General features: G+C 42.7%; 1 protein-coding gene across 5 annotated transcripts; it reads right to left on the bottom strand.

Annotated features, from left to right (window-relative positions):
* Window positions 1–3014: 3014 nt before the first annotated feature.
* Window positions 3015–25121, bottom strand: fam151b (family with sequence similarity 151 member B). 5 transcript variants are annotated; one of them, XM_061817659.1, is made up of 6 exons: window positions 24641–25121; window positions 24357–24473; window positions 21771–21930; window positions 21472–21689; window positions 16043–16178; window positions 3015–4708 (listed from the first exon to the last, which is right to left on the bottom strand). In XM_061817659.1, the coding sequence occupies exons 1-6, from the start codon at window positions 24660–24662 to the stop codon at window positions 4552–4554; spliced, it is 810 nt and encodes a 269-aa protein (XP_061673643.1). In that variant the 5' UTR covers window positions 24663–25121; the 3' UTR covers window positions 3015–4551. The 5 variants fall into 5 exon arrangements, with proteins under 5 accessions (XP_061673643.1, XP_061673640.1, XP_061673645.1 ...); XM_061817656.1 differs by having other exon boundaries at window positions 3016–4708; window positions 24718–25121; XM_061817661.1 differs by having other exon boundaries at window positions 3016–4708; window positions 24357–24459; window positions 24641–24759.
* Window positions 25122–25913: the final 792 nt, after the last annotated feature.

The raw sequence follows: 25913 nt of genomic DNA, 5'->3' as shown, positions 1-25913 counted from the left end.
AGTCTCAGATCTCAACAGGGGGTATGGTGGCCCTGGTACAAAGGCATTACATGATCCATGGATTTAACATGTATGCAAAAAAAAAATTTGTAGGGCTTGTTTGACCTGTGCGCGACATAATCCACAAGGGAATGTGCATCTAAAACGTGGTCATTTTCCTCAAGCTACACATCCATCCATCCCTCCATCCATTTTCTTAGCTGCTTATCCTCACAAGGGTCGCGGGGAGTGACGGAACCTATCCCAGCTGTCAACAGGCAGGAGGCAGGGCACACCCTGACCTGGTTGTCAGCCAATCGGAGGCCACAAAACACTGTTTGGGAGACCATACAAATTTCTGATATTTTCCACACAATGAGAGATACTTGAGTTCATTTGTCAATTGTAAGAAAGTTATTGCTTTTGAAACCATTCAACACAAAAAAACTAATTTGTTTTTATTGGCCACTTGTAAGATAGCTGTTCTCATTCCCACTGCCAAGGTCGCTGTAGTCCGGTTACACATGGGAGTGAGACTGCTGTCATGAGACTGCTGTCATAATGGTGACTAAACAGTTAAATTTTGCTAAATTTTGTGTTTCCTAAGGTCCCCCCCAAGAAATAAAACAAATTGGATAACTACTTACAAAAAACTTGTCCAAAAGATTGTGTCTAATGACGTGTCACCAAGAAATATTGCATGGATCAAATTGATAGGAACTGGAAACAAAATAGGAAATTTATCAACATTGATGTGTGAAACCATTTTTGTGCCATTGTCACGGTGGTGCGACGGTAAGTCTTTTTGATTTTTTACACTGGATGCCCTTCCTGACGCAACCCTTCTGCATTTATTCGGAGAGCTGGAGCCTATCCCAGTTAACTTCGGTCAGTGGCAGATTACACCTCGAGCTGGTCGGCAGCCAGTCGCAGTGCAGATGTTGACACCATCACTGAGGAGGAGTTGATCCCACGCTGCCTGCACTCAAAACGTCCCTCTGAGGGGAACCCGAACTACAACGTGGCCCGCAAGAGAAATGATAGAGGTGCTGAGGAGTGGATAATCACAGAGTGCAGTGGTGAATTGTACGAGCCAGTTCCTCTCCTCTCTCCTTGCAAGACTTGAACTGTTGTCTTTGCTTCCTTTTTGTCCAGTTTAATGAATGTCTAATTGGTAAACCTGACAAAATGGTTGGCCTTTCCAGGTGCCTCAGCAGTATTGGGCTCGATGGTAAAGGGATGTTACACCTGCCCATTTCCAGGCTGGCAGAGGAGTACAAGTGCACCAAAGTAAGACTGGAAATGATGCTACTAGATTGCAGTGATCCGCTGGTATCCCAGACTGCCCCCTTCCTGGCCACTGGGAGGAAGTGGACACGGCTGGCTGCAACTGAACAGGCAGAGGAAGCCCTCAGACACAAGGACATCGTTGGCCGAGTGCAGGAGGGGAGGAGTGGCCTTGGCCTTGAGGCTAATAGACCAATATGGAGCAAAGCCACTATGGCTGAGCGGTGCAAGCTGGTGGTCCAGGAGGTACGTCGGGAAGAGGAAGCAAAAAGGTGCGCCCAAGCAAGGGCAGTGGTTGGTCTGGGAAGGAGTGGAGGCAAGGAAGATCCCCTGGAAAGAGCTGTGGGAAAGCTTTACCATCAGAGCTGTATATGATGTCTTGCCTTCTCCCACAAACCCTAAACCAGTGGTATGCCAAAGATCCCAAGTGCCTGTTATGCCCAAGTCCTGCAACACTGAAGCACATCCTGGTTGGTTGCAAGACCAGTCTTACTCAAGGCTGTTACACCTGCCGGCACAACCACATGCTTAAGTGCCTCGCTGGTGTTCTGGAGGACCAACGGATGAGTGTGAATGCCCTTTTACCTGTGTCCGCCAACTGGAAACCAAGGCTGTTTGTTCGGGAGTGGGAGAGTCAAACCGGCCACATCAACAAGCTACCAGACAGCAGACAGCTGGGCAGTGCACGAGACTGGAAGCTGCTCGCAGACCTGGACAAGAAACACTGCTTTCCATCTGAGATTGCAGCAATTATTACCCTACAACCAGATCTAGTGCCTCTGTCAAACTCATCTACATCATCGAGCTCACAGTGGCCTGGGAGGGGGCAGTCGAGGAGGCGTATGAGCAGAAGTGGCTGAGGTATAAATGAGTTGCGGCCGATGTGCAACGGCAAAGATGGAGAGCAGAGGTACGCCCCATGGAATTTGGCTGCAGAGGGTTTATAGCCTCCTCAACATCCAGGCTCCTCAGAGAGTCGGGAGTCCGAGGAAAGGCCCATCGGCAGGCAGCCAGTGATCTTGCCAATGCGGTGGAAAAGGCCAGCCAGATGCTGTGGCTAAAAAGAAAAGACCCCAATTGGGCTTTCAAGAGAATTGATAGGACCTCGGGGGGTGACCCCGAGACAATGGGATTCACTGCTGAACCCTCTCGAAAGTGTCGTGGGTCTATCACCGAAACACTTGATGATGGAAGGAAGCCCACTTGATAACCTGTAGGGTGCCATCACTTAAATGAACATCCCACAGAGCCTCATCGGAGCCAAATTATCCATGAATAGAGTGATATTAACATCTTTTCTACATAATACATCTGGACCGTAGAGTCCATCTGGAATCTGGCATGTACTGATTATTTGAACTGTATTGTGTTGGTTAATGGATTAATATATGCAATGTGATGAATTTTTAAATTTTCAGTCAATGTTCAAGCTCACAAATGGTCTCTTACACTATTTAAGGTATACACCTGTGGATTCGCCACCATTGCAATTCAACAAATGACAGGTTATGGTTTTTACAGTTTCAAAACAAAGCCATATGTTATAACAATGTGATGTCCTACTGTAGAGCTTTGAGATGAATGTTGTGCAAATGTTGCCAATAGCAACCTGACTTTTTGAGCATACAGAATTTGCTTCAAGGAAACAAATGTACAAACTGGCAATTTGGATAACAGAGCACTAACCGATGTTGGACTACAGCCAATTAGCTCAGTTATTAACCAGTAATTCACCTTATTTTGAGGTATTAATTTATTTAAATAAACAATAAAAAAACAAGATAAATTATATTGGTAAATGTTAGTGGTATGATTTCACTGGAGGGGGTCTATTCCACCAAATGCTACAAAACTGATAAAATGTCACTTCACAGTGCATATGCAAAATTACTTAATCCATTAAGAAAGCAAATGAAGAGGCAAAGGAATTGTATACAGTATATGCACAAAATAGCTGTAATTTACGAAAAGTAAATAACTCCAACATACTACATACAGTGTTGCCATAAAAATCAGTTATTATCCAAATACAGAAAGACGCCTGAGATTAGCATGGACAGTCATAGCAGCAGTTTTACTGGTACCAAATACATTTGTCAAATCAGAAAATGTTGTGCAAAAACAAAACACATTAAGTCATGATTACATCACCATGTCATTTATATTCAGAAAAATCAAACAATGTGTTCAGAGGTGATTGGAGTAGTGAAACACTGAAGTAGTTACATGAGAATAATATCCATCCATCCATGTTCTTAGCCGCTTATCCTCATAAGGGTCACGGGGATTGCTGGAGCCCATCCCAGCTGTCATTGGGCAGGAGGTGGGGTACAATCTGAATTGGTTGCCAGCCAATCGCAGGGCACATAGAGACAAACTGCCACAATCACACCTAATGGCAATTTAGAGTGTCCAATTAATAATGCATGTTTTTGGGATGTGGGAGGAAACTGGAGTGCCGGAGAAAACCCATGCAGGGTCCTCAGAACTGTGAGGCCAACGCTGTTACATGAGTAACTAGATTTTTTTTTAAATCACCATGAATTTAAAAAAATAATATATATATATATATATGATGTCAGCACAGTCGGCACTTGCGTGAGTATAAAGAGCCCTTTAGTGTGTGTGTGTGTGTGTGACACGATAGGATGGGGGTAATACTGTCAAATCCACTGCCAAAATAGGAAAAAAAAAATAAAATTAAAAAAAAAAAAAAAACATCTGCAACTTGCCCCAAGGTGTTTACTCAAGTAAGAAGTGGCCTGAAGTGCCCATATTTGGGCACTCACAATTTAAGAGCTGCCTAACAAAGATGTATTTTTTGAGACTGTAGAGTAAACAAACTTGCATGGTTGACTCCCCCCAACAAATAATTAATTTTGATTGGCTTGCAAAGGCTATGTGCAGTCATGTGACCGGTTCGTGTCATCTGATGATCTGAATTAGAGTTAAATGACAGCGATCATGTTGGCCCAACATGTGCTCCATGCAGAAGTTGAAGATGGCATCTAAAAGTAAAATCGTACACACACTAATGGATAAATAAAACTAGTAAACTGCATGATGATCACTGAAACACACTAAAGTATTTTTTTCACAAATACTCAAGTAAAAAGTATGGTGCACTTAGAGTACAAGTAGTCTATCAAAAATGTTACTTGAGTGAATGTAACTGAGTAATTGTAGCACGTTACGACCCACCTCTGCTTGTGTGAATACGAAAATGTGGTACAGTAAATGTCAAAAGGTTTGCAGGTTCCCATTTCCAGCCTGAATATTGACTATTCAGGTCTCATCTTGAACAGTCTCCTTTATCAGCTCTGTCCTTAGCGCTTCTGGTATGTCGTAGCAGATCCTCCTGACATCAATACATGTTCTGTAAGGGAGCAGGTCCTGTACTTTTAGTTCATCGTTCTGGCCGGTCCACACTGTTAAAGAATACCTGCACACAACAAAAGTGAATAATAATTTTTGAGAGACTATTTAAAATGAGGCAAAGAAAGAAAAAGTGTACAAATGGAGAGAGGAAGTTGAGGGAAAAAAAAAATGAAATGACGTCTCAAAGAGGATGACACAGGACCGACTTCATGACAACAAAGGAAAGTTGAAAATAGAGAACAGAGAGAGTGTACACGCTCCTCTCTACCCACAACTTTAATGAGATCAAATGGGAGAGACTGAACTTGGTCTAAAACATGGCTCAGCAACCTTTTTGAGGCTGAGGGCAACTTCGTGAGCACTGATCGTATGAAGGGCTACATGACCTGTTTGCGCCTTATGTGGTTTTCGCGGGCTACCATTCGCCCGGGGGCACCACGTTGGTGACCCCTGGTCTAAAACCTTAGAAGGAGTACTTTCTCTGGTGTAGACTGCACCTCAGGAAATACCTTTCACTCCTGATGAGGAAGACCTTTTTCCAATAATATAAGTGGCCCACCAAGACACACGAGACGACGCCGACCCAACTATTTTTGTCTATAGGACTTGGACTATGGAGGAAGTCAAAAAGGCCATTGAAGGGTTAACTTCCAACAATGCCAACATTACCCAATTTGTTGAAAAATAAAGAATTTAAGACAGTCTTACCACCTTAATAGAGGTGAAATCCAGCAGGTCTGGATGAGTTATGGTCAAAAGGGCCATCTGCTGTAGGACTGATAAAAGGGACCGTACCAGTACAAATAAGACCAAAATCTGAATACCGACTGTGCATTAGACAATACCCTCTAAAACCCAACGCATATGAGGGAATAAAGCCTGTGATAGAAGATATGGAAAAGGCAGGCGCAATTATACCATGCTACGAGTCACCTTGCAATACTCCAATCTTTTCAGTAAAGAAAGCACGACCCTCAGTGGGATGGCAGGGATGTTCCAAGATTTACAAGCTATAAACAGTGCGGTCGTACAGAGGGCACCTGTGCCTGACCCTTACACTTAGCTGAATTCCCTCTGACCAGACGCAATCATATTTACCGTTGTAAATAAGTAACACATTTTTCTCAATCCCAGTGGCTAAAGAAGGCCAATTTTGGTTTACATTTGGATCCACCAATATACTTTTACAGTCCTCTTGAGAAACTTTCCACTCAGGAGTTGTTCATGGTGAGAAGCGCCGAGCAAGTTTGGGTATACCTATTGCCCCCTTGGCTTGGCACATGTACGTTTTGGACGAGAGGCTTGACTGAGGCTGGTTCATGTGGTTGGGAATGGATCCTGACTGTTGTTTGTACCTATGAAGCAAACAGTACACATGACCCACCCTTTTTGTAGCCCTTGGAGGAGGTGACTCCATCGTTCTGCTGGGGGACTTCAATGCTCATGTGGACAATGACAATGAAAGCTAAAAGGGTGTGATTGAGAAGAATGCCCCCGGATCAGAATGAGAGTGTTATTCTGTTATTAGAGTTCTGTTCTCATCATGGCTTGTCCATAACAAGCACTTACGTTCAAGCATAAGGGTGTCCACATGTGCACTTGGCAGCAGGACACACTAGATTGTCATTTGTTCATCGTTTTCAACTCCCACCTTTTACAGAACTTCACCCACGTTTTGGGGGCGGTGGGGAACATTGAGTCCGAGTGGACTATGTTCTGCACCTCTTTTGCTGAGGCGGCTGAGTGGAGCTGTGGCCGTAAGGTGCATATTGGGGTGGCAATCCCTGACCCCGTTGATGGACACCTATAGTGATTGATGACATCGATTTGAAAGAGGCTTTTTTGGCCTGTGGGACTCCTGAGGCAGCTGATGGGTACCAGGTTGGCCAAGCGGCATGGAGGGTCGCTGAGGCAAAAACCTCTGGTGTGGGAGGAGATCGGTGAGGCCATGGAGGAAGACTTCTGGGTAGCTTTGAGGAATTTCTGGTTCACCATTTGGCATCTCAGGAAGGGGAAGCAGTGCACCATCAATACTGTGTATAATGAAAATGGGGCACTGTTGACCTCAACTCGGGACATTGTGAGTTGGTGGGGGGAATATTTCCTCAATTCTACAGACATGCCTTCCTTTGAGGAAGCAGAGGTGAAGGCTCAAGTAGGGGTTTATCAGCCAATCAGCATAAAATGCTAATTATTCGGCTGATGCGAATCAGGCTTATCGGATAAGTGGAAAGTTTAGCCTGTTTGTTCCACTTGCTCACTATAGAGCTTTTTCAATGCTACATATGGGCAAAGCTGTTTTTGTTTACTTTAGTTCAACATTGAAAAAGCAGATGTCATTTTATTCCCAAATAACACGTTGCACTGTTGCATTGAAATGTTAGATGATACTTAATCTTGTGTATACATTTCAGAATGTTGGGGTTCTAATGACTTATTTGAACTTTTTTTTTTTTTGCACGGTGGAAGGTTTTCACAACATCCAGTGCATTTTCAATTATTTCAATAATTGACAACTTTTCTCAGCAGAAATAGTAGTCAATCGAAAAAACCTAGCTTTCAGACACTTTTAAGCATGTTCGAGTTTCCTAAAGCTCTTAAAGTAGCTGCTATTAAGCCTCTTCTAAAAAAAAAAAAAAAAAAAAAGAGAAATTGACACTTCTATGTTAGCAAGCTATAGACTCATCTCATCTCCCTTTCTTTCTTCTCCCTTAGTTAGTTATGTTTAATCAACTCAGCAATTTATTTAATTAAAATTGACTTTTTGACAACATTCAGTTTCCAAACTCATCACTGTACAGAATCTGATCTTACCAAAGTACTAAATAATATAAGGTTGAATACTGACTCAGGAAAGGTCTTAATTTTGGTCATGTTGGATATCAGTGCGGCTTTTGATATGGTAGATAACAAAATACTGCTAATCAGGTTGGAAATGTGGGAAGGACTAAATGGAACAGTCCTTAAATGGTTCAGGTCCTACCTGGAGGAATTGAGCTACTTTGTAACCATTGGAAGTGCTTAATCTCAACATATGGCAATGACCTGAGGGGTCCCTCAAGGGTCAGTTTCAACAGTTCAATCAATTACTAAAACTGCCTTTTACCATGTGAAGAACACATATGGAGTGAAGGTTTGCTACTAAAATAAAACATCTAAATTTGTGGATAACACAATATGACTTTGCTGGCCAGCTCAACATACACACAAAAAATATATATAGTTAACCTGCAGGATAAAATAAGAGAAACACACACATACCAAAAAAAAAAAAAAAGACTCAAGATGGTGTGAAAACGGCCATAAAAAGGTATCACATCTCATAAAGTTGATGTAACATAATTCATCCAAGGAACGGAAGACTTGAGAAAATCTTACCACTTAAATGGTGTGGAAGTACAACAAATTTGAATGACAGCAAAGTACTTTCTCACAGCAGCAGGGAGTTCCAGGGTTAATATCGCGCACATCTGCTAGAGTTAAACAAAAAGCAAATTTTTTCTGCCATTGGAAGAGCAAAATAAAACAACAATGAACCATTTGAAGAATATAGAATTGGAATGACTGCACGTTTTAAAGCTAACAGTGGCATTCCTGAAGAACACAGGAGTGTGTATGAAGGGTAATTAAAATATGCTCTTCATGCGAATTCAAATAATCCTACAAAACTATGGATTGAAAAACATTGGGTTGATAAACCGGCTGGCAGCCTGTAACAATACGTTAACCAAGCACTACATGCAGAAAGAAAGCTACAAAATACGAAAAAGAAAGTTGACACCTTTCTGACAGAGGAAGGAGAAATTTATGGAGCTTAATGCAAAACATTTAATAATTGTGGCCGCAGATGAGGAAGAGGCAGGGGAAGAGTAATTGGGAGGGGATGCAAATTTGATCAAAAAGAAATTATTTGCTGCTGTTATAGAGAAAATGGTCACATTTCACGTGAAAAACAAAACACCCACCACCGCATAACTAGAGCAGCCATCTCCCCATCAAAAATGTCACAACTAATGCTCCCAAAATGCGACTTTTTAAATTTGCCCCATACGTTTGTTGGGAAGAGATGGATTGCTGAAACTAGGACTAGGCTTGATTCCCTCTCTGACAGGAAATATAGAAGTAAAAAGAAAAAAAGGAATAACTGGAAGGACAGTTAAATATCTTACAAAATAGGAACCCAGCACTCTGTTATTACACCTTAGATATTCCAAACAAACCTCCCAGAAGAACAGGAGATCTCTTGCTGCAAACTGCTCGAGACATGTTTGAACAACCACAAAATGACGTAGGAAGTGACTCATTGCAAGTGAAAATTTAGTATAAGATACTGTAAACTTATAACAGCCCACACCAGACAAAATCATGATTGATTATCTGTACTCAGATGGTACATCAGTCGCGGTGGCAGGAACAAGAATGACTGACAAACTAAATGCATTACACAAGGAATGGACACCACCACACACGTCATGAAGAACTTAACAGGAGTGGAAGAGTTTGGGACAATTTGTATTGGTGGTACGAAATGCTCCTGATTGGACAGAAAAAGAACCAGATTTGGATTGGGACGACTGAACTGTACAGACAAAATCTTATTGGACAGTCTTAAAACAATCTGAAACCAGATGCTGCTGTATTCACGGTGGTATCACAATCTACACAGACAATACTGGAAAAATTGAGGAATAGTGACAACTACAAGGAACACAGTGACACATGCAGAGCTACTACAAAATTTGCTCATACCAGATCAATTACCAAAAGAAATAGCCATATGTAAATGTACAGTAGACACATCAAATACAGACAAAGTATCATGAGGAAATGGATTTACAGATAAAACAGCAAAAGAAGTAGCAGCCAAAACCTTTATGGGATTAGCTGACCATGCAACAAATGAAGACATACTTTCAGATGATGTGTTAAACAAAATGCAACAACAAAGCTTACCAGCAGAACTAAAAATGTGGAAAAATAAAGGTCAGCACAGACACACAAAAAAAAAAAATTCGATCAAAAACATTTTTTAAGTAGGCGGCAATCTTGAACCATGGGAAGTCTCAGATCTCAACAGGGGGAATGGTGGCCCTGGTACAAATTATACGATCCATGGATTTAACTTGTATGCAAAAAAAAAAATGTAGGGCTTGTTTGACCTGTGCGCGACATAATCCACAAGGGAATATGCATCTAAAACGTGGTCCGTTTCCTCAAGCTACACATCCACCCCTCCATCCATTTTCTTAGCCGCTTATCCTCACAAGGGTCGCAGGGAGTGCTGGAACCTATCCCAGCTGTCAACAGGCAGGGGGCAGGGCACACCCTGACCTGGTTTCCAGCCAATCGGAGGCCACATGGAGACAAACAAATGCACTCAGAATCACATGTAAGGGCAATTTAGACACAATGATAGATTTAGTCTAACTATACATACATTACAAGCACGTAAGGGTCTCATTCCATTGAAAACGCTGTTTGGGAGACCATACAAATTACCAATATTTTCCACACAATGAGAGATAGACAAATGATGAAGAAAGAAAAAAAACTCACAAGTGCGTCCCTTTCAGAAGTTAACAACCCCAAACAGCTTAAAAAATTGCAAAAAGGGGTACTTGAGTTCATTTGTTGATTGTAGAAAAGTTATTGCTTTTGAAACCATTTTGAACACAAACAAAACTAATTCGTTTTTAATGGCCAATTTTAAGATAGCTGTTCTCATTCCCACTGCCAAGGTCGCTGTAGTCCGGTTACACATGGGAGTGAGAATGCTGTCATAATGGTGACTAAACAGTTAAATTTTGCTTTTGGGTGTTGGATGAAAACGCTACCAGTTATTTTCATTTTCCTGTTCGAGTGGTACCTGTGAGAACCACTCAAGGTCCCACCTAAAAATAAAAAACAAATTGGAAAACTACATATAAAAATCGTATCCAAAAGATTGTGTCGTTTGCACGGATCCAGAGATAATACCAGTGCTATTAATTGATAACAAATGCAAAAAAGAAAAAAAAGTTGGGGGAATTCTGTGTATCCATTAATTTCTTTTGAAAAACAAAAAACATTGTTTTCTAATGGCGTGTCACTAGGAAATTTCACATGTATCAATTTGATAGGACTGGAAACAAACCATTGATGTGTAAAACCATTTTTGTGCCATTGTCATGGTGGTGCGGCAGTAACTGTCTTTTTTTTTGTTTTTGTTTTTTTTTTTTACGCCGGATGCCTTTCCTCACGCAACCCTTGTGCATTTATTCGGAGAGCTGGAGGCAATCCCAGATAACTTTGGGCAGGGGCAGACTACACCCCAAAGTGGTCGCCAGCCAGTAGAAGTGCAGATGTCGACACCATAAGTGAGCGGGAATCGATCCCACGCCGCCTGCACTCAAAATGTCCCTCTGAGGGAAACCCGAACTACAACGTGGCCCGCAAGAGAAATGAGTTTGACACCCCTGCACTAAACCATCAGAAAAAAAAAAATGTAACAAGTTACTGTGCTTTAACAACTTTATTACTACCATTTGTCTATGCATCCTATGTCTGTTTATGAATTAACATCTACTGTACATGCAGTTTTACCTGAACACTGGCATAGACTCAGCAAGAGCTGAATGACATGCACAAAATAGCAGAAAGAAACACGTGGCTACACCTAACACACTGTTAAAAGGTCAGCTCAGCTGATTCACCCAAAGGGAAAGGTGAGAAAAGTCCAGCATACGGTGGGTGCAGATTTATAGTATCTGAAAATACCTGAAGGCTGGTGAAGATTTAAAAGACACCATACTCATTTAGGGGTGACTTGGTTGGCATGACTTCAAAATGGGTAAATAATATGATAGCATGTTGGGCTGCAACATTGACAGCCGTAATGATATTTTTGTACATATGCTACTTTTGGACAACTGTAAAGCTGACAAAAATACATAACAGCAGAACCAATAATTATGGCCAGTCAACGATGCCTACCACACATAAGATAAAGAAACGCAACCTCATTTCAAATAACATTGGTAAACAACTATGCGGGGGTCACTGAGGCATGAGGGGAGGACTCCATGTGTGCCTTCCAATGAATCAGTTAAGCACTTTTTCAATTCCTTGGCAGAGTCTAATTGCTGGGGATTCCATCTATGGGCTTATGCTAAAGGAAACCCCCATTTTCTTCTCACCATTTGCCAATTTAATGCTACCTTAAACCCGAATGCCATACAAAAGAGTACATATACTATGGAGGGAGTATTTTAACCAAAAAAGCCTGAGGAACATTTTTTCATTATTATTTTTATCTTTTTTTTTTTTTTTTTTACAAATCGGAAAAAAAATTATTAATGTGGTATGCAGCTAACAAGGTAAACTATCATGACATCACATGCAAGGGCCACTAATTCCATTTCATTCCAGCAGAAATCCCAACACAGTGTACCCTGGAGGTAATGACAAACAACTCCTAACACCACTTGTCAGAAATAGAAAAGTGTATATCCAACAACTAAGGCAGTAAATGATAAACTGATATTTTCTACTAATGTTGCATTGGCTAATTTCTCCTGTGTTAGCTTTACAGGGACAGATTTTAAGGTGGGAAGTCTCAATAAAAGATGGTGTCATGATAGCCATCTGCAAACTGCCCCACTGCTCTCATGCATCGATGTGTGGTGGTGGTGTGCTGGTCAAAAGTTGCATGACACACTGATAAATGCAGCAGGAAGCTGTGCACTGATATCACTGCTCTTATCTGTGACTGTGTTTCCATCCAAAGCAGAGGATATACAATTGGCCGCATCAATCTTTCGACCTCCCCTTGGGTTCTCCCAGAGGTGAAGGTCCTCTTGGAAAGATGGCGATCCGACATACATTGATGCAAATGGCATCCCAACGGCGTACCAGATGAGTAAAGACTGGTTAACGAAATTGCTACAGGATGGGAATCCATCTTGTTATGGATAACTCTTAATAAAAACGTTGACGGAATCTACATACATTACAATGTACAGAAACTAGGTAATTATACGGAATCAGGCTTTATTGCCATAAGGGAACAACCAGCTGCAACCTCACTCATGACGTTCCAGCACCGCATAGCGGTCGACATGCTCCTGGCCGAGAAGGGTGGCAACTGCTCAATGTTCGGTGACAAGTGTTGTTTATTCCAAATATCACAGCACCTTATGGGTCACTCACAAGGGCCATTCAAGGCCTACGCACCCTGAACCACAAGATGAAGAAGCACTGTGGTGTAAACACATTAGCCAAAAATTTGGTGTCATCTGTCCTAGTTTCTATTGCTGTTTGCAGCTATTCTTGCATTGTGTGGATGATGTTGTATTTCCTGCATAAAGGCATCACTTAACCAACTTATAACCACTGCTATTGCTCCGACAAATTCAAAATTGGCAGAAATGTATCTACTATTGGCACAACAGGGTAATGACAGTGATACTGTTGACCACGATGATGACGTTATGACTTCTCTTCCAGACCTGTTCTCTGATCCAGAAGATTACAAGTAATTAGTGCTATATTTTCCTGAGTGTATCTATGTTTGTTTTCATGAATATGACTCTGTACAATAAAGCCGAAAGGATGATCTATTAGAAGATGAGGGGATTTGAGCACATGTAGGATAAACAGGACGATAATGTAGAAATAATTGTAAATATAATTAAGTAACTGTTTCTGCCTGCAATGAAGAAATGCTTTCCTCTGCTCAAATTCAGTTACTGTTCCTGCCTGCAATGAAGAAATGCTTGGCTCTGCTCCAATTCAGTTGTTGCTCTGTCTGCAATGAATGCTTTGACCTGCCTGCAATGAAGAATGCTTTGCTCTGCTCTTGAAAACGTAGAAGCAAATGTAGGATAAACAAGGGGGAAATGTAGGAATAAGTGAGATCATAATTATCATACATCTGCTTCCAATAAAGAAATGCTTTGCTCTGCTCTAGATAACGTGGCAGCCTCCTAGTAGGAGATAGCAAGAACAAAAACGTCTAATCATCAGAACTGCTAGAAATGCTGCCTGTTAAAGAAATGATGACCACACATGTATTCAGCAATCTTCCACACATGCACACTTACATGAACACCTTGTTTCCAACTGTTTTGCTTGCCGTCTCCTTTTTGTAACATCCATGTAAATAAGGGGCGTCCTAAAACTAAATAAATAGAGGCGCTGAGGAGAGGATAATCAGAGAGTACAGTGGTGAATTGTACGAGACAGTTCCTCTCCTCTCTCCTTGCGAGACTTGAACTGGCGTCTTTGCTTCCTTTTTTGTCCTGTTTAATGAATGTCTGATTGGTGAACCTGACACCTGGTCTCCAAAACATCCAACTTTGGCTGTCCCTCTAATGAGCTCATTTCTAATCCTATACAACCTGTTCACACCAAGCGAGAACCTTAGCATCTTCATTTCTGCTACCACCAGTTCTGCTTCCTGTTGTTGCTTCAGAGCCACCGTCTCTAATCTGTACATCATGGCCGGTCTCACCAATGTTTTATAAACTCTGCACTTCATCCTCGCGGATACTCTTCTGTCACATAGAAACACCAGACACCTTCCGCCAACTGTTCCATCCCGCTTGGACCTGTTTCTTCACTTGCTTACCACACTCACCATTGCTCTGTATTGTTGGCCCCAAGTATTTGAAGTCATCCACCCTTGCTATCTCTTCTCCCTGGAGCTTCACTCTTCCTCCTCCTGCCCGCTCATTCACTAACATATATTCTGTTTTATTTCAGCCAATCTTCATTCCTCTCCTTTCCAGTGCGTGCCTCCATCTTTCTAATTGTTCCTCCGCCTGTTCCCTGCTTTCACTGCAGGTCACAATATCACCTGCGAACATCATGGTCTAAGGGGATTCCAGTCTAACCTCGTCTATCAGCCTATGCATTACTACCGCAAACAGGAAGGGGCTGGGCCCGGAACCCTGATGCAGTCCCACCTCCACCTTCAATTCTTCTGACACACCTACGGCACATCTCACCATTGTTCTCCTGCCCTCATACATGTCCTGTACTATTCTAACATATTTCTCCGCCACACCGACTTGCGCAGTTCCTCTCTTGGTACTCTGTCATAGGCTTTCACTAGGTCTACAAAGATACAACGTAGCTCCTTCTGACCTTCTCTGTACTTTTCCACGAGCATCCATTGGATGGATCCATTGGAGCATTTAATTTCTTTACTTGCATATCACCCTTGTAGTAGCAGCTGTTGATCGCAGATAAATACATATAACTGGCAGGTAATTTTCCTGTACTTTACCATCCACTTCATGCAGGAGACCATGACTACCTTAAGTTGACAAAATGACCTTGAGTCGTGCAGACACACGTGTACCTCAGTAGCTTAAATGTGTCTGTCCATAATTGTTAAAAGTTGTGTGCTAACAGTTTGTAGTTCCTGGGAGGCTTGCAGCTTTTTGTATGTTTCGTGGGTTGTTCCTGTACATCCATCCATTTTCTGAGCTGTTTATCCTCACAAGGGTCATGGGAGTCCTGGAACCTATTCCAGCTATCATCGGGCAGGAGGCGGGGTAATCCCTGAACTGGATGCCAACCGATCGCCCGGGCACAGAGACAAAAAACTGTCACACTCACAATCACAACTAAGGACAATTTAGAGTCTCCAATTAATGCATGTTTTTGAGATGTGGGAGGAAACCGGAGTGCCCGGACAAAACCTACGCAAGCATGGGGAGAACATGCTAACTCCACACAGGCGGGACACCGTTCCTCAGAACTGTGAGACAGATCCTGTAGCTCTAACCCAAAAGAAAGATAACATTTAAATTATTCTAATTCATCTAAAATGAACAGCTCTACTGCTGAAATTTGGACACCAATCACAACGACCCCTTCGTACAGTTCCAGACAACAACAAATAGACTCTAATCTACCACTCTACTGTAATAACAGTAAGTTCTTTGTCACAATATTAGGTACACCTATACACTTTAGCTATTTGAAATATTTTTGTCAGGTCATTCAGCAACATGAGACCATCAAAATAGACTGTATAGTGTATATATGTACTGTTTGTAGAAACTCCACGGAGAGAAAGTACTGAAGCTGACTGAAATTTTTAATCGTGGTCTTTCTGTAAACTTTCCAGACACCTTAGGACACACACGCACACACACACACACAAACAAACAAATGTCATTATCTTCCTGCAGCGGCAGCAAGATCCTTGTGCTCAAAAAACAATGCCGGTCTAAAAGATTTCACGTTTGTTTCTACGAGTTACTGTATATAGGCCAGTTTCAAAGTTGATTGTATTTTTCTTATAACAATCTAACAATTGTATCATATGTACAAGATGTTATATCTCAAGTGGTTATATTAATCCATTAACATTACAACAACAACAAAATAATGTGTGTGAGATAGTCACCTGTCTGACTGTTGCAGCAGCCATGTGAGCTCAGAGACAGACTGGGCCAAAAGGGCTCCCCTTACTGGGAAGGTGACAAGATGTTGCAATCCTCGACATATGTCCTCCATCTCATGCACCATTTCCCAACTGTAGCCTGAAAAATATGTCGCAGTGAAAGTCTTGTTGTACTTAAAAATGTGAACATACATGCAGCATTTTGGAAAGACCCAAGTAAACAATGAAAGTAGGGAGAGGGTTCTAGTAAGACAGCCATTGGCCAACAGCTTTATTCTCCACTAAGAGGACTTGGGGTGAGGACTGGTTAGTCTCGTGACTTGTGGGGCCATTGTTTTGATAGTTTTGCGCAGGGTGGCCAACTAATCAAGAGCCACATTTTTTACTGTGCTACGGTGAAGAACCACATCATACACATGAAAGAACCAAAGAACATCATACACATGATCATCACACACATACCTTTGCTCATCCAGTCTTATTGTAAACGTCGCACACCAACATGATAAGAAAAACCAACTTATACAGAGTACCAAGACCACAGACCACTAATTTTTTTTTAAATTAAAAATGTGTGTTCTCTCTCACACAGTTCAACTAAGTCTTGTCTTATATGACACAACTCTCATCGAGTGCAACACTAAAACACTAACATGATTGGAGGTCTGTGTGCAGGTGTGAATTAGTAGCCATACATATGTCCGCTATTCTCTGTTCAAAAGTGTGGAAAGTTGAAGGTCTGACACGATTTGTTGATTTTTGTTTTCAGGACACAAGATTTCAGCAATGTCACTGAGGCATTTTTTAAATAAATTCAACTTCATTGTATGACCTTTGGGCCCTTTAAATGTTCCAAGCCAGTTGACATGATGCAACTGTTACGCTCTGGAAACTTTTTTTTTTTTTTTAAACATCTGCTTTTCTGTCTTATTTTTCATAGTGACTAACTTGTGACTGCAAAGTTCAGTTCCTTTTGGAAATTCCAGGTTGAGGTTAGCGTGTAGAGAGCTAAAGTGAAGATTTGAAGCAGTAAAATACACGATAGATGTGTGACACAAAAGGCAGAGCAGCTGGCTGTTACGCTCAACAACAACAACAAAAAAAGATCTTTCCTGCACTGGTAAAAACATCCTGTGTTCATCCACATTTTTCATTTGTGTATTTTTGCCTTCCATTTTGAGAGTAAAATTGACAAACTTTCTCCAATGCTCACGGGCCAACTGGGAAACTTTGAGGTATTTTCATTCAATGAGAATGCCAGTGTTGCGAAAATACTGTGTTAACCTTTCCTTCTACGGGCACCTGGCTTTGGTCGGGAGATGAGGTTAGACTGTAATCCCCTTGGACCATGATGTTCACAGATGACATAGTGCTTTAAGTTCTGCTGGGACCACAACTAAGGCTACGGCCCGTAGCACTTCAACATGAAAACACAGTACTGTTCAAAATAATAAGTCTATTGTGACTAACCACATTCATCCAGATTTTTAGGAGATTTTTCATAGGTGAAGTAGATGTAGTAGATTCTCAGAAAACCATCAAGACCCATCCATCCATCTTCTACTGCTTTCTGGGTGGGGTCGCAGGGGCAAAAGCTTTAGCAGGGATGGCCAGACTTCCCTTTCCCCAACCACTTCATCCAGCTTTTCCGGGGGGGATCCTGAGACATTCCCACCCCAGACGAGAGACAAAGTTGCTTCAAAGTGTCCTATGTCATCCTCGCGGTCTCTTTCCAGTGAGAGATGCCCGGAACACCTCACCAGGGAGGCGTCCGGGAACCATCTGAATCAGATTACCCAGGCACCTCAATCTCTCAATGTGGAGGGGCAGCAGCTGGACACTGAGTCCCTCCCGGATGACCGAGCTTCTCACCCTATTTGTAAGAGAGAGCACGGACACCTTGCGGAGGAAACTCATTCCTCAGCTCGTGACCATCAGTGAGTGTAGGCACACCCTGAAAGGATAACCATGGGTTCATCAGCTGTGAGAGGGGCCATAGGGCTCAGGTGCAATGTGAGCTGGGCTTTAGCCGGAGATGGGGACCTTGGCAGTCCAATTCCCAGCTATAGAAATTAGCTCTAGGGATATGGAATGTCACCTCTATGGCAGGGATGGAGCCCGAGCTGGTGTGCGAGGTCAAGAAATTCTGACAAGATATAGTTAGACCCGTCTTCACACACCACTTGGGCTCCGGTACTTGTCCTCGAGAGTTGTTTGACTCTGTTCCATTCGGAAGTCCACACCTGACGCCAAACAGGTGTAGGGAGACTTATTGCCCCCCTGCTTGGTGCCTGGACTTTGGGGTTTACCCTGGTGGACAAGAGGGTAGCCTCCCTCTGCGTTTGGGTGGGCCAATGGGTCCTGACTGTTGTTTGTGCCTATACACCAAACAACAGTTCAGTGTCTCCACCCTTTTTGGAGTCATTCGTGGGAGAGCTGGAGAGTGCCCCTCTGGGGACTCCATCGTTTTGCTGGGGGACTTCAATGCTCATGTGGGCGATGACAGTGAGACCTGCAAGGGGATAACTGGGAAGAACGCCAGAGCGGTGTTCTGTTATTGGACTTCTGCGCTCATCACGGATTGTCTATAACGAACACCATGTTCAGGCATAAGGGTGTTCATATGTGTACTTGCCATCAGGACACCCAAGGTTGGCGTTCGATGATTGACTTTGTGGTCATGTCATTTGACTTGTGGCCGCATGGACACTTGGGTTAAAAGAAGGGTGGCGCTGTCAACTGATCAACACCTGGTGGTAAGTTGGCTCCAATTGGTGGGGGGGGATACTAGCCTGGAGAAAGAAAAAAAAAAACTGTCTCAGGTCTTAATGACTACACGCCTGTTGCCTTGACATCTGTGGTCATGAAGTCTTTTGAACGCCTTGTGCTGGACCACCTCAAGAGCATCACAGGTTCCCAACTTGACCTACTGCAGTTTGCCTATTGAGCAAACAGGTCTGTGGATGATGCCGTCGACATGGGTCTGCACTTCATCCTTGAACATCTTGACAGCGAGGGTACCTATGCGAGGATCCTGTTCGTGGACTCTGCGTTTCACACAATCATCCCTGAACTCCTCTCCTCCAAACTTCTCCAGCTCAGCATCTCGCTTGCCATCTCCCGGTGGATCTACAACTTCCTGACGGGCAGGACACACCAGGTGAGGCTGAGGGACACCAACTTATCCACGCCCACTATCAGCATCAGGGGACCCCAAGGTTGTGTCCTCTCCCCTCTGGTCACTCTACATGAATGACTGCACCTCGTGGCATCCGACTGTCAAACAGGTGAAGTTCACAGATGACACTGTGGTCATCACCCTCAAAGACAGCGATGAGTCTGCGTATCGACAGGAAGTTTTTTACATTTGTATTTTTTATGTTTTGTAGATCGCACATGTAAACTGCTCCCTTTGCACAATTTACATTGTTAACACTTATCTGTATAGATTTTACATCTTGCTTGTCTTGTAAGGAATAGTTCCTACAAACAGAAATGTCTCTTATTTGTTCTTGTTCCTATGTTGTTGTTCCTTGTTCTTTGTTCAGCACTAACTGCCGGAGAAAAATTTCTTGCATGTTTTTATAGACTTGGCCATCAAAGCTGATTCTGATGTAGCAGGCCCAAATGTATTCTGAGGGTCTGCTGGGAACATCTTGCAGAATCCCTTGTCAGATAGAGTTTCAACTACCACCTCCGAAAGAACTTTGGTCATGTTCCAAGTGAGGCGGGGGACATTCAGTCTGAGTGGACCATGTTCTGCTCCTCCATTGCTATGGCGCCAGACTGGAGCCATGGCCATATGGTGGTCGGTGCCTATCGTGGAGTTAATCCCCGAAGCAGTTGATGGACACCATTGGTGAGGGATGCCGTCAAGCTAAACAAGGAGACCTGTTGGGCCTTTTTGGCCTGTGGGACTCCTGAGGCAGCAGATGGTTACCGGCTGGGCAAGTGGAATGTAGCTATGGTGGTCGATGAAGCAAATGACTCCTTTCTGATGAGAGTTGGACTCTGCCAAGGCTGCTCTGAGTCATGGATTTGGTTCATAACTTTTATGGACAGAATCTCTAGGTGTAGCTGAGGCAGAGAGGGTGTCAGTTTTGGTGGCCTCAGTGTTGCATCTTTGGTTTTTGCAGATTATGTAGTTCTGTTGGCTTCATCAAGCTGTGATCTGCAACTCTGATTGGAGCGGTTCTCAGCAGAGTATGAAGAGGCTGGGATGAGAACCATCACCACCAAACCTGAGGCCATGATCCTCATTTAGAAAAGGGTGGCAAGCCCTCTCCGTGTCGGCGATGAGATCCTGCCCCCAAGTGGAGGAGTTCAAGTATCTCGGCGTCTTGTTCACAAGTGAGTGAAGAATGGAGCGGGAGATCGACAGGCAGATCGATGCAACGTCTGCAGTGATGCATACTTTGTATCGGTCCATTGTGGTACTGTAAATCAATCTACGTTTCTACCCTCGGATATGGTCACAAATTGTGACTCATGAACGAAACAGCAAGATTACGGATACAAGCGGACAAAATTAGTTTCCTTCACAGGATGGCTGGGCTTCTCCCTTAGAGATAGGGTGACAACCTGTGTCATCAGGGAGGTGCTCAGAGTAGAGCCGCTGTTCCTCCGCATTGAGAAGAGCCAGACGATTTGGCGAGGGCAATCTGATTCAGATGCTGCCTAGAAAGACACCGGGGATGACCCAGGACACCCTGACTATATCTTGCCTGTCCTTGGAAAGCCTTGGGATCCCCTCGGAAGAGCTGGATGAAATGGCTGGGGAAAGGAAAGTCTGGGCATCCCTGTCAAAGCTACTGCTCTTGCAATCTGATCTCTGATAATCGGTAGAAGATGGATGGATGGATGGATGGATGGATGGATGGACCTAATGACCAGACTCAAAGACAGTTTTTTCCCCAGAGCCATCAACTCCTTGAACTCAAAACCACTGAACATAACAGGACTGTAATGTAATATTATGCAACTGCACTTTTGTTTGCTTTCCTTGGTTTTAATAATCTACCAAAGCCTGGACAGTGAGTATAAAAAAAAAAAAAAATACACAATGTGCATGTATTTATTTATTTTAGCAATAACTGTACTTTGATGTAAGTATTTTATCCGTTGTTTTTATCTAAGATGTTCTTCTATATTTATTCTATTTTCTTCACACATGCACCTTCTGGAGAAGCACTCATCATTTTATTGTATGTACAGCATATAATGACATTAAAGGGTTTTGATTTGATTTGATAATGTCCTGTTACTTATTAACAGCAGAAGGAGTATGAAACAGCCTATGGAATCAATGACTTCAGCCTACACCCCACCACCCAACACACAAAAAAAGAATGAAACAGTTGTCAGTGACATCATCACTGAAATCTTGTCATATGCATTCCCACTGTCAACATCACGAACCAATGTGTTCTCACCTGAATTATCAGTTCCTGCATCCCACTTTGTGGTCCAGCCAAGGGAAAGTACAACATTAGTGGGAAGGGTCCTCACAGCAGCTAAGAAAACTTGAGGCTCCAATGGGCTGACTTGACTTCCAGGTCCTCGGAGGATATCAGCATTGATCCATACCGGAGAGGTGAACTGAGCCTGCACTTCCTGCAACAGGCCCACAGAAAGAGAAAGAGCCTCCATGCTGCATGGAAGGACCAAAATGGGTTGGAAATACATGGCAGCTTTCATCACTTTGAAAGAACGTTACCTGATTATAAATCACCTCTTGAAGTCTAGTTTGATTCCTTTGCCATACATCTTGACACCTTCGAGCCACTCCTTCAGTGTGATGTCACTGTCAGTGTCAGGAGGGTGGCCCATGACTGGCTCCTTGGGGTCATGACCTCTCACAATTATGTCAGCCTCAATCATAAGATTGGGACCTAACACATTATAGGTACAAGGAGTTTTCTTTATTGTCTGTGTAAAACATTTCTACCAATATTCAGATGATAATACTGTAGTTGTGGCTGAGGCATTGTGAGACCAGATTTGATTTGAATCCCACTACAGACAGTAAATCCATGGAAGTGGCAAATAGTAGTTTGCGGGATACGAGTCAGCCTTCTGAGTGCAGTGGAGGCTTTGTTCCCCTGTATAATTCCTATATAAGTGGATCTTCTGTGTGTTATATATGCATCACATTTACAATCACAAGAATACAGCTGATTTCAAACATACTTTCAGAATTAAAATAAACTTTGCCGGCCAAGACACAAGGAATTTGTCTCCAGTAGTTAGTACGACAACAAACAGTCGCAATGATGAAATGTATATTTTGATTTTAAAAAGATGTGGGGAGAGTCATTGAACAAGGAAAGTGTACCACTGACATCATGGTAATCGTGCAAATATTGCTGATTCCTCCATTTAGAACAACTTAAAGTAATTAATATCACAATGATCCAGTACAGCGATGATTGGGCAAATAATGCAGAGTTCTCAAACATATACGTGGCCAGTAGTATTCAACAACAGTATGCAAACAGTGCAGCGTGAAAAAACTGACGGTACGTATAATGTAGGTTTAACTACAGTACAGTATTGTGCAAAACTGGCAGCATGTTGCAATGAACTCATAAGTTAACTGTTTAAGACGTTATGGATAGGTTTCCTATTGACCCCTCCGTACAGGGCACTTAACCACGCCTCCTGAAGTGACATCACGCCACGTGCGCTGACGTCAGACAAACAATTAGGAAAAATATCAGCGCAGCAAGAGAGGAATAGAGCGAAACTGTCCGATTTATCGGCTAATTTCTCACTCGCATTCTTAGCTAACAGTGAAATATCGTTGAAAAGCAGACAGAAGGGTTCAAGTATTTCAGCGAGGGGTATTTCAATGGTATTTACATGCATATCGACGGAGAAACCATTGATATTAGCGCGAGGTCTTTCCAGAGTCAGAGGAAGACAGAGAAGCCACATAATATATTATAACACAAACACGAATTCGTCATTGACAGTTTCCTATTTTCGTGTTACATATCACACTTGTGTGCAGATTCTGTATATGTATCTGTATAGCCGTTTGTGAACCACCGTATAAAGGAAAAGAAGGCGAGGCTTGATTTACGAGTTGATTCTCTCGTTTTCTTTGTGTAACATCACGCGCTCCCCTCAATAATTATTCTTGAATTAGTGCCGAACCCACGCAAGTCCCGACCGAGTACGACAATCACTACTTTAGTGTCCTCAAACATCCTTCCTTCAGTCTTGGTGTCTCGGTGCACGTCGAAGGCTTTTAGGACTGCTAGTCCGGTTTAGCTTAGCTAATTAGCCGCGAACATTGGGACACGTTTGTGCAGTCAGATCATCGCAAAATATCGCTCAACACAGATTAAGTGTGACAATCATTCACACGTAGCTATATTATGCAAGCGAAGAACTGCTAATTCATTTATATGAGACATGTATTGAAAATCAAATTCAGGGTTTACCTTCGTGCAAAAATATCTGTTCCGGTTGATGGATTTTGTAGTTGCTCATGCGGTCTTCCTCAAAGTTTTATCCATCAAAGACATTTTCGTACTCGGTCTTCTGTTCCGGTTGATTTTAGATGGATTCAGTTGATGATGCGGTCTTACACAAAGTTTGATCCATCAAAGACATTTTTCGTACTGGGTCTTCGGTTTTGGAAAGGCTACGAATTGAACTCCACCAACTAGCCTTTCAGGATACCTGTCGTCACTATTATAAAGTCCGTGACTACACCTCTTAACCATATCTATTGTTAAAGAACCCAAATACGCGATAAAACGCTAACAAAAGCTATACTGGACCATGCAACGTTGTCTGAGGGAAGGGGCGTGGTTTATGCAGATCTCTGGCCTCTGATTGGTCAGTGACGTGGATTGCGCAAAATCCACCCAGGGGTCAATTACACCATCTCATGTGTCACAGAGGTCAGAAAACACAGGTGATATAGGTGAAGCATGAATTTTTTTCCCATCGTTAATTTATCCGATTGGTCTAAGGGTGGTGACGTCATTGGAAACCTAGCCATTGGCAAGAGGGAAGAAGCTGTTGTAATGTCGGCTGGCTTTAGTTTGCATTACTCAATGGCACTAAAGGAAGCAGGTGGAACAGAAAGTGGTGGTGATCAGGTTGTGGAGGTCAGGTATTAGAATTATTGCGAGTACAATCAAATCATGCAGCTGCTGTAGCAATTTCTCATTGTATTCAGGGCCGACTGGTAATGACTAGCTTTGTTTTATTGCAGCAATTATGCTTGATGGATTATTAATAAAATTTCGTAAGTTAAGTGTGGTGAATTCACTGTACTGGGTAAAAAGAAAACATGTCCCACCTTGGAGCGCTTCGACCAGTTTGCTCCTGGTGTTCACAGCGTGTGACCAGGTCACCTCAGCACCGTCTTTCGTCTTTATCTGACGCTGAAAATACTTCACCACCTGTTCACACATGTCTTTAACATAATAGTTAACCACTGCAATTATGTTGGTTAAAGACCGGGAAGAGGACGCAGACGACGATTCCAATGGCTGCGCATGACTGACGTTGAACTCTCAGTATATGCGTAGTCAAAGAGTATATACAACATTAATGGTATTAAACGTGTTATGCAACTCTTACCGTAACATAAGACTGTCATCATCTTTAATGGTTTAACCCCGAATAAGATGTGTCCAAGACGTACATATATGTCTCACCTCCGCAACCTCTCCGGAATGGTTCACTCCTGTCGGTGCCGGTGTGACTGTCTGAGAGCTCCCCTGTGCTGAAAAGGCTCCTTGTGATGAATGCGCATGCGTTGCTAACAAGGGAATTTTGTGTATGTAAGCAGACCATGACTGGGAAATGTCCCGGTCTCATAATTCCCCTTCTTCTACATAGAGGGAGTTAAAATGCGTTATAACTTAGCCCGAACCTTAAAACAAAAGTTGATAAAAAAAAAAGGATATACACATATATGTACGTGTGCTGTGTTCGTTTTTCTGAGGCGTCCATTGCGAACATGAACACTCGTGTTTAAAAATGGCCGGAAATTTACAAAACATACGCGCATGCGAATTACTCACAAAGAGACTGCAGTACCGGGATGCGCTCAGACCGTCACACCTGAAGACCGAAATCCGGTTGTTCTCCCGTGACGTGACGGGTCACGTGATAATTCTACTTCGGACCTAAACAAATAACACGTGTTTCTTGTTCAAGACTTTTCTGTGAAAGTTCGCCAACAAAATGCCTCAATGCTGTGTTCCATTGTGCACACATTGACAGGAAACCTGTCCAGATTTATCTTTCTTCAGATTCCCATTGAAAGAAAAGGAAAAAAACGGTGGCTGCCGCTCATAAGGTAATTAAATCACATAGTATATACCTGCTAAAGGCCTATAGAGCGCATGCACGTGACGTCACAATTATCGCGGAGCGATATTGCCAGTCAAATTAGAGGTGCTCGACAGTGTGGGGGACATTGAACCGGAGCAGAATGTTCACAATGCCCGAGACTTGTTGTGCTGTTGGTTGTTTTAACAGACGAGATAGCTATTCAAAGGAATCATCCTATGGAATACCAACTGAAAAGATGGGAAAAGGTCGATGGATTTCGGCAATTAAATGTGATGGATGGTGCCCAACCAAATACACACGACTGTGTAGCGATCACTTCAGTTCAGGTAGGAATTATTCTTCTCGATCTCAAATTCCCTAGAAGTATTTATAATGCCAAGTTGGCTCATTTGAGAAGAATGTGTTTAAAAAATAAAAAAAACGACAGGGAGTCATCTCCATCGTACATGAAGCGTGTTGCAGCCGCACGTTAATCTTGGGTAAACCTCTCTCCGACAAACTTTTTTTTTTCTAATATGCATTGTTCTCAAAGGAGTCCAATGCATATTTAAAA

The sequence above is a fragment of the Syngnathoides biaculeatus genome, chromosome 4, assembly GCF_019802595.1.
Source record: "Syngnathoides biaculeatus isolate LvHL_M chromosome 4, ASM1980259v1, whole genome shotgun sequence".
Lineage (NCBI taxonomy): Eukaryota > Metazoa > Chordata > Actinopteri > Syngnathiformes > Syngnathidae > Syngnathoides > Syngnathoides biaculeatus.
Note: the sequence above shows the minus strand (reverse complement) of the source record. Positions and strands in the feature narration are given on the sequence as shown.

What these genes read in the sequence shown, in the direction of transcription:
- fam151b (XM_061817656.1), bottom strand. Translation starts at nt 24,880, where the DNA reads ATGAGACCGGGACATTTCCCAGTCATGGTCTGCTTACATACACAAAAT. An exon ending in ATTCCGGAGAGGTTGCGGAG is followed by an intron (nt 24,474 to 24,717) that starts GTGAGACATATA and finishes ATTATGTTAAAG; the next exon opens with ACATGTGTGAACAGGTGGTG. An exon ending in ACTGGTCGAAGCGCTCCAAG is followed by an intron (nt 21,931 to 24,356) that starts GTGGGACATGTT and finishes ATAATGTGTTAG; the next exon opens with GTCCCAATCTTATGATTGAG.